Genomic DNA, 8,759 nt, shown 5'->3' with positions numbered 1-8,759 from the left:
CCAGGTCCGCATTCTGAAAACCTTTGTCTCTCAACATTCTTTTGAGTGAAAACTGACGAGTTCAAAGGGACCTCCCTGGCCCCCTGATGCATTCACATGGACTGTGTTGTGCGAATTGTTGGACGGGAAAACAACAAAGTTTTCACAGCGATTCGCACGCCGATTGCACTACGTAGATTACGAAAGAAATCGGAAATCCCTCCTTAGCTAAGCTGCTGTCAAGCACAGCCGGCACGCAGCGTGTGGTAGTAACGAACCTGATCCCCTGTAACACTCAGGCTTCTGCAAGAGGCGGCCTCTGTCTGGGTTGCACAGGGCTCGCCGGATTAGTTTGAGAGCATTGGACTTTTGAGTTCTACATTGTGGCGCGTCGAAAAGGAAAAACCGTCTGTTGCCTTCACTTGTGCCAGAGGGCTTTACCCAAAACAGACACTGCAAGTAGTCCTCGAATAAAATGTCGGCTCTCATTCCTCGAAAGGCAGGTGCTGCCTCTCGTCTACGTCATTCAGATGGCCCAGGGAGGGGACCATCGGTCCTCTTCTGCCGGTACATGGCTGTATCACGGACATAGTTCTGCGCTACAAAGCACGGATGTGCACACTACAGAGCTGGTTTACGTGGAGGCAATTGTGTTATTCCTTATTTTCCTTCTTCCGAACTGTTCATAGGCAGTCGACTTCCTTCAGTTCGGCATGGACCCCGGTGCGACAAATGCTGCGGGGGACTCTGCCGTTCTTGTGGCATGTCAACAACCCGAGTCTTTTGACCAGGAGCCTTTTTGGGACGAGTTTTTCGGCCATTACTGTGCCTCAAGACCCCAGGAGATACCATCGCTTCTCAACAAGCCGAATTCCACAGGTGAAACCTGTTTGCATGCTGCAGCTGCAGGACAACGCGCGAGTCTCGTACGAAACTTGCTGTTCTGGGGCGCGGCTCTCACTGCCCGCAACAGCCGCGACGAACTGCCAGTGATCCAGAGTGACTGGATTCAGGATCTGGAAGCCAATCCTTTGCTAGCCACGGAGGAGGGCCACCGAGGCAAGTGAGGCACTGCGTCACCAGGCAGATAACCAGATCATCTTGTGTTTAGGTAGGCGTCGATACGAGTGTGTGTGTGTGTTGGTAGAGAGAGAGACTTGCTGCACATGCGCGTGCGCGCATGCATTCATTTCATTCAGTATGGGTGTGCGAGTGTGCACGACGCATCATGCATTTTATTTAGTTGTGTGGGCGCCAACAGATATCGAGAAATCGCAAGAGAAGGCGACACGGAGATAGGGACAGAAACAGAGATCAGGAGCTAGAAGCGCAGGTAGATCGGCGCAGCTGCAGATCCTACACATGCTGAGGAAGAGTCTGTGAAACGATGTCGTTTATCATCGCTCACATGTCTCTTTTCGACATTTCCACGTTACACACGCACGGGTTCGACCCAGCAGAGAGAAACCCCCCACTTATGCACGTTTTGGGACGCGAAACCCGGGCAAGCGTCGGGTTCTATTTCTCTTGTAATCGTGACTGTGAACTCGGGTCTTCATGACATATTGTTATTGTGTACAAAATTCCACCTTCTCGAGCCGCTTGCGGTTGTTACACAGATGCTGCCAGTGAACGAAGTGAAAAGCCGCTGTCTCACAATGGCGACATCATCGAGATCGTGGGCGGCCCTCCAACGCGAGAAGCTACTTCTCAAGGAGTTCAAGGAAACATCTCCCGAAAAAACAGTCACAGGAGCGAAACAGAACGCGTCGACGGGGCAGAGACCCAACGGAGACAAGCTACAAAACAACAAGAAGAAACAACACACCCTGATGTGATTTGTGCCGAAGGGCGTGACCAGGCGAGTGATTCGCAGGCCGCTGCAGGTACCCACAGCTCTCGAACTGCACAAAATGGAGAAATGCATGCGAACTATCTCCCCTCTACAGAAACTGAAAACTCTGTAGATCCGTTTCCGGATAACCACGGAGAACACAGATCTTCGGAAAACCAGCAGACGCCACCCGACACTGATAAGCCCTCCGCCCGAACAGCCTCGGAGTCTCTCTCCGGCACCGGGACGAGGGAGCGTGAGACAAATGGAAGAGACGAAGACAGTGCCCTTCCTTCAGGCCAATGCGGGTACAAAGGAGTAAGTCTTAACTCTGGCAGTCCTTCCCAGAGAGGCAACGAGGACAAAAACAGACTCACCGGAGCCGGAGCCGCGCATGCCTCCGACGCTTCGTCACCTCTTGACGACGCATATGCTGAACTTGAATCGTTCCGAGTGAGTGTAGGGAGGGAGCAGCTTCTCGTCTGTCACGAATACGACAGAAGAACACGAATGGCATTGCTGCTTCAGCTCTGGTGTCAGTAAGGTCGGAACGAGGAAGTTGCTTGCCACTGATCTGTGTTGCGGAGGCCAGCAGACTATCTCGCGGGGTGCGAGATTCTGCTTTTCTCGCTCGCCCTCCGTGTTTTCCACAGAGCGCAAGGTGTGTCTGGCGTGTGGGTTTCTGCTGCAGCCTAGCACGGGGAACCACAGAGAATCAGCTGAACAGCCAGGGGCGGACTTGGTGGCCCTTGATGTCGAGGCACTGGACAATGAGTACGAGCAAATGTCCATCGAAGCTGAAGTTTTGCGAGACGAATTGAAGCGAGTGAAGGAGGAAAACGCTCGAGTGGAGAAGAAGCTGGCAATGAAATTCTCGACGACCGGAGACTTCCCGGTGTATAGAGCGCAGACTGGCGACCCACGGTTGACAACGCAACAGTACTTCGCTATGCTCCGAACCCTGGAAGCTACAAAGGAAGAAAAAGAACGGATATCGGCGTTGACGGAAGAAAAAATGCAACAAGAAAACCAGAAGCTGGCAACACACCAGGAGAAGGTCGAAGAGTGCAGAACTGCATTCAGGTAGTCGCTCCAGTGAAGTAGGGACATGTGTAAAGTTGTGTCCAGTGGTTTTTGTATTGCGATTAATTTATTCAAAACGCCTTGGACAAGATCAAGCTACCAAGGAAAGGCAGCACATTCCTTTTTCTAAAACCTAAACCGCTAGGCAGGGATAGTCGTCAATGTCCGTGCCTTACGGCTTTCTGCAAACTGCGAGTAGTCGCCTCCGTGCAACCATGTCGTGAAAGCTGTTTACATGGTAGCAACTGCTCTTGAAAAAGGATGCATCATTCGCTGGGCTACCGACCCACCAACACGTAAATCTGTGACACATTCATTGTGTACAACAGTCGCACACGTTTTCAACATTAAAAAAAGAAAAAGTCAACACCGCTATGTGCATCCTCCATTGGTATTGTTGAGGTCAATAAAACTTGTGTTATCTGCCACGGTGTGTGACACTTTCGACCCAACAGAGATTTTCTCCGTAAGGTCGCGAAGAATTCCCAGATGGCACGGAGCGGGAAGCCGATTCCGGAGTCGATTCTCGGACAACTGATGCAGCTGGAAGAAGAAAAGACTAGGGCGCTACAGGAGGCGAGGTCTGCAAGTACGAAATTGAAACATCAGTTAGATGTGCTTCACCAGATGGTTTCAGAAAATGACATGCAGGAGCAGTTCCATGTCATGGACTTTGAACAACTAAAAATTGAAAATCAAGCTCTCAACGAGAAGATTGTCGAGCGGAATGAGGAAATAAAGAAACTCCGATCCATAATCATGTCGGCTGTCCAGGTACGTAACACATTTCAGCCGCGTACGTTTTTCGGGACACCACCGATACACTGAGTGGACGCTCCCGCAGCAGCCTAGGGCTTGTCAACTTCCTAGTCTCTGCGTGGACTGTCCGTGACGCCTAAAAGACCAGCTTCAGCCTGTCAAACTGATATCGCTCTGGGTAACTAAGAATACCGCGACAGATGCCGACAATGTATGCACCCACGTTCGCCAATTTTTCGTTCTTAAGGGCATCAAAATTCCCGTATCTTCCATTTTTGTGAGCATCGTTGGAAGCTACGAGCCCTGAGCCGTGTACATGGCAGAGCTTCTTCAGCTGATAGTCCACGAACTCACCTTTACAATGTAAGCAGCCTCTCGTTGAAATCTGTCAACGATACAGTCGATGTTCATTAGCAACATGCCATTTCTGGTAAATCACCAACCCCTTTTGCTGCCCTTAGGGAGCTTGTTCTATATGACAAGTGCCTGTTTCCGAAGGAGTTTTTGAGAAGCTATAGAGGACCCGTTTCTATGCCAGTCTGGAAACGTCAGTTTTAAATCACGAAGATATTGGTGATGCGTACCAGGGGCTCAAACATGACACGTGTGCTTGAATTGTTACCGATGACCTCCATAAGGGAACTACAGATTATCCAAATTCATCGCGTTGCGTGATCCTCATTGTTCGAATCTTGAGCAGTTCATCACTCACTGGAGGGAAAAGATTCACTTCTTGGGTCACGAGAACGCACGATTGACTGAGGAGCTCGCGCATCTGGACGCGGAATTGGCGAATCAGCGACATCTTATCACGAAATCGAAGCGCGAGCGAGATGAATACCGTACAGAGAATAGCAAGTTACGCCAGCAAACAGACATCATCAATTCTGATATCCTGACGCTCGACTGGGAAAACAGACAACAACGGCAACAAGAACTGAAGCTTGAGGTAGTTAATCACTCATCTTCGCCACTTCGCTTCGTTCCTAAATATGACAGCACCTGCGTACTTATACACTTTTTGTGGAGCTTAGTGCCTCACTCCATCCTGGCTCATAGCACATAAGATAAAGTAGCGATGTCTTTTGAAGGAAACATAGTGCAAAGCTTCTCGTACAGTGGTTTTGTAATGCGCCCACGAGGATGACCATATGCTCTTTAGAGATGCAGCCATAAAACAGGTGTCGCGTCTGCCCAATGGTACTTCCCTGATTACGACAAACGTCAAGAAATCACCGGTGCTGTGGTGCGCTGTTCCGTTGTCAGCTGGAGAGACTGCAGGCAAGGCACGCATACCTGACCTCGCTGAAAACCTCTGGGTCCACGCAGCCAGCAAAAGCAAAATGAAAGACGGTCGCGACCACTGTTCCTGGACACTTGCTATTTGTAGCCTACATGAATGAGCGGCGCTTGAGGCAACTGTTATGTCTAGCTTCTGCTAACGAAACATCCGTTTCCATGCAGCAAAATTCTTCGCTTTCCAAAGACTCCTCATCGCGTTCCGCAATGCGGGAGAGAGGACTCCTTCCGTTCGCGCTAACTGGCTAAGATACGATTTCTCCCTACCGTGTTCGCAAGACACTCTGTTACAGTCTAACGCAGAAACGGGAGCAGAACGCAACTACCTTTTACTACAGGTGCTGAACTACGCCGTTTCGCTAACAAAAGTCAGTTCTACTCTCGGAAAGCAGATACGTGCGAATGAGTGTAGCCATCTGCTTGGCTCCATCCACGTCAATCCACAGGTGGCATTTGGGCTGCACGCACGCGTGCTAGGAATTCTTCGCCGGCATTTTTTCGCTCCATAAACCACTCCCTCCCAAGGGCGTATGCGATGTTGAACACTGAGTCGACATCCAATGGGTACAACACGTATGATGCGCGAGAAAACACGTACTTAGCAGCCGAACCACGGTGCCACATAGAATATGCCAGACTATTACTTTAGGTCATGAAACCGCCCTACGGAAAGATTACATTCACGAGGCGACTGAAAACAAACTTTAACCATAGGCGACCACGTGAGCGCGGCGCCAAAACCACGCGCCGAGGCGCGATGGCTTTCCTTCAAGACTTAACGAGTAAATCTTTTCTCTCTCTAATGCTTTTCCTCCTCTGCCTGCTGACCGACTCAAACACAGTTTCTGTTACCAAACCTAGGGATTCTCGCTACATACAGATCACCGACACTCCGACGATACGGGAGAGGCTCGTTCTGGGAACGGGCTGACACCGGACACAGTTTTTGCGTGACTCCAGATACAAGGACGCGACATCGCGTGACTCTTTGCGGCATGCAACGACGCTTCCCATGTGGTGCCGCCCCAGGTCCGTCGTCCTCCAGTATCATCGAATTCCTTGGAGTTTTTGGGCAACTCGGCGCTCGATAAAACACCACAAACTGCTTAGAAGCACTTGCGGTGGACGATGCTCGGGCCAGACTCGTCGTACTCCTCCTTGGTGATCCACATCTGCTGGAAGGTGGAGAGAGAGGACAGAATGGACCCTCCGATCCAGACGGAGTACTTACGCTCAGGAGGAGCAACGACCTTGATCTTCATGGTGGAAGGAGCCAAGGAGGTAAGTTCCTTGGTCAGCCTCTCGCCAATGCCCTCGTACATAGTGGTACCTCCAGAAAGGACGACGTTGCCGTACAGATCCTTACGGATATCCACGTCGCACTTCATAATCGAGTCGAAGGTGGTGCGGTGGACACCTGCAGCTTCCTTGCCCAAGAAGGAGGGCTGGAAGAGGGCCTCCGGGCAGCGGAATCGCTCGTTGCCAACGGTGATGATGTTGCCATCGGGCAATTCATAGGACTTCTCGATGTCGCTAGAGTCCTCAGCCGCCTGAAAATTGAGAGGGAACGAAAGTCACACACACAAATCTATGAGGAACAGACCAGCTCGCGGGATGCGCACGTAACAGCTCCACACCGCCGCTCTCTACACACCAAACAGCAGTGCTTGACAAAAGATTCCATGACCACAGGAGATGTCCTACTGCAAAACACTTTGATTTGCCACTATCCAATGGAAAAAATTTGTACACACATTTCCAATGATCTAGCTGAGGCGGGACACCGCCGTACCACGGCGGCTGCGGCATGGGCACGGTACGCGATGCGCTTGGGTTTCGATATGCATTTAAAAAGAACAAAAGTCGCCGCCAACATCGTCGCGACATTGTGACAGGAAAAAGTTGGCTAGTTAGTGCCCATCCCGGAACGAAAAATGCTATTTTCAGTCAGCGACCAACTAGCGCAAGCGTCAGCTCCCGACCTTCATTTCCTCGTCGAAGTCGAGGGCGATGTAGCAAAGCTTCTCCTTGATGTCGCGCACGATTTCCTTCTCGGCGGAGGTGGTGAAGCCGTATCCTCTCTCGTGGAGAATCTTCATCATGTACTCGGTAAGGTCGCGTCCAGCAAGATCCAAACGCATGATGGCGTGAGGCAGGGCGTACCCCTCGTAGATGGGCACAGTGTGAGAGACGCCATCACCACTGTCGAGCACAATACCGGTGGTACGACCGGAGGAGTACAGAGAAAGAACGGCCTGGATAGCGACATACATGGCAGGGACGTTAAAGGTTTCGAACATAATCTGGGTCATTCTCTCACGGTTCGCCTTGGGGTTGAGTGGGGCTTCCGTGAGCAGCACAGGGTGCTCCTCAGGCGCCACACGCAGTTCGTTGTAGAAGGTGTGATGCCAGATTTTCTCCATGTCGTCCCAGTTGGTGACGATACCGTGCTCAATAGGGTATTTCAGAGTCAAAATACCTCTCTTGCTTTGGGCTTCGTCACCGACGTAGCAGTCCTTCTCCTCCATTCCGACCATGATACCCGGGTTCTTGGGCTTTCCGACGATAGACGGGAAGACGGCACGTGGCGCATCATCGCCGGCCACGCCAGCCTTCACGTTTCCGGACCCGTTGTCCACCACCAAGGCTTGCACTTCTTCATCCGCCATCTTACCTATGAAAAAGTGGAAATTATTCGAAAGGAAAACAAAAAGCGTGAAAAAGAAAAATGCTGCACAGTCAGGTGTGTTTCCGGGACGCGCACAAAAAGCAGAGAGAGAAGAAGTTACGCTCGCGCAACCAGAGAGAACAAAGCAACCACAACGAGCCGCGCGGCGAAACCGCAGCGCCGTTCCCAGTTCCCACCCCAGAGAGGATTCCGACACAGGCGGCGGGTGCAATCCACCGCTCGCACGCGACCGCAAGCAGGAAACCAAGCGCTCTGCTGTCCACGCCCTTTAATATAGCCATCCCAAGCCTGTGTGTCACCCTCTCCTCATCTATCCCGCCGGCAATCCCAGCAATCCACTGCCCCTCGACAAACACGGCTGCGTGCGGTGCGGCGCCGGCGCGACAGCTTGCGAAGATCCGCGTTCAAATACAGTGCGACCCACTCCTCTCGCCCCGCCGTTCCCTGCCTCTGCATCCCGTTTTTTCCATGACAAAAAGCCGCCCCAGAAAGCGCCGCCTTTCCGAAGCACACAACCTCAAAAACCCGGCGCCACTCCGACACAAAACCTGCGTGCAGCCAACGATCGGCGCACGCCAGCCAACAACAGCTGTCTGGCATTATCAACGATACAGCCAAGGAGCGAGAGGCCGTCTTCCTCTCGGCCCGATAGGTCCAGCCGTGTGTGTTGTGCGGCTGTTTGTGTTTCACAAAGATATGTTCCGTTTTTTAACCACACCTCAGTTCGATTGCTTATGGCACCAAGAACTTTCAAAGTCTTGCTTAAGAAGGCGAAGCACAGCGAGTCTTCATGCCACGGGGAGAATGATGTGTATGCGAGGTCGAACACCTGCCCGTCGTTGGCGCCACTCAGGCAAAAACTGGCAGTAGAGAGCAGGGTATTGGATGGCAAAACCAGTTTTAGCAGAGCTGATGACGTAGGGTGATCCCATGCAATTGCACTCTGTGAAGTCAGCCGACAGTCGCTGGATCGTTGGCGGAACGTGGACACCGATGCGGCCGCGCAGTGCACATTCTTATCGTTCACGAACTGCAGAAACGCAGCGCAGGTAGAGGTGCTCGAAATTTGCCAGATTTCCTCGAAAGCTTTCACTATCTTGGGGAAACCAGATTGCC

General features: G+C 51.8%; 2 protein-coding genes across 2 annotated transcripts; one reads left to right on the top strand and one right to left on the bottom strand.

The window, feature by feature from the left end:
- Positions 1-692: 692 nt before the first annotated feature.
- On the top strand, positions 693-5,002 carry TGME49_209040 (hypothetical protein; the record flags this gene model as incomplete). Its single annotated transcript, XM_018779443.1, has 5 exons — positions 693-858; positions 1,599-2,131; positions 2,505-2,896; positions 3,352-3,670; positions 4,922-5,002. 5 exons carry the CDS (start codon positions 693-695, stop codon positions 5,000-5,002), a joined length of 1,491 nt encoding a protein of 496 aa, XP_018638462.1.
- ACT1 (actin ACT1) lies at positions 1,597-8,668 on the bottom strand. The gene is made up of 2 exons (XM_002369622.2): positions 6,937-8,668; positions 1,597-6,504 (listed from the first exon to the last, which is right to left on the bottom strand). The coding sequence occupies exons 1-2, from the start codon at positions 7,621-7,623 to the stop codon at positions 6,061-6,063; spliced, it is 1,131 nt and encodes a 376-aa protein (XP_002369663.1). The 5' UTR covers positions 7,624-8,668; the 3' UTR covers positions 1,597-6,060.
- Between the last annotated feature and the right edge of the window lie 91 nt (positions 8,669-8,759).

The sequence above is a fragment of the Toxoplasma gondii genome, chromosome Ib (assembly GCF_000006565.2).
Source record: "Toxoplasma gondii ME49 chromosome Ib, whole genome shotgun sequence".
In the NCBI taxonomy this organism is placed as follows: domain Eukaryota; phylum Apicomplexa; class Conoidasida; order Eucoccidiorida; family Sarcocystidae; genus Toxoplasma; species Toxoplasma gondii.
The sequence above is the reverse complement of the archived record's forward strand: the minus strand, read 5'-3'. Positions and strand labels throughout refer to the sequence as shown.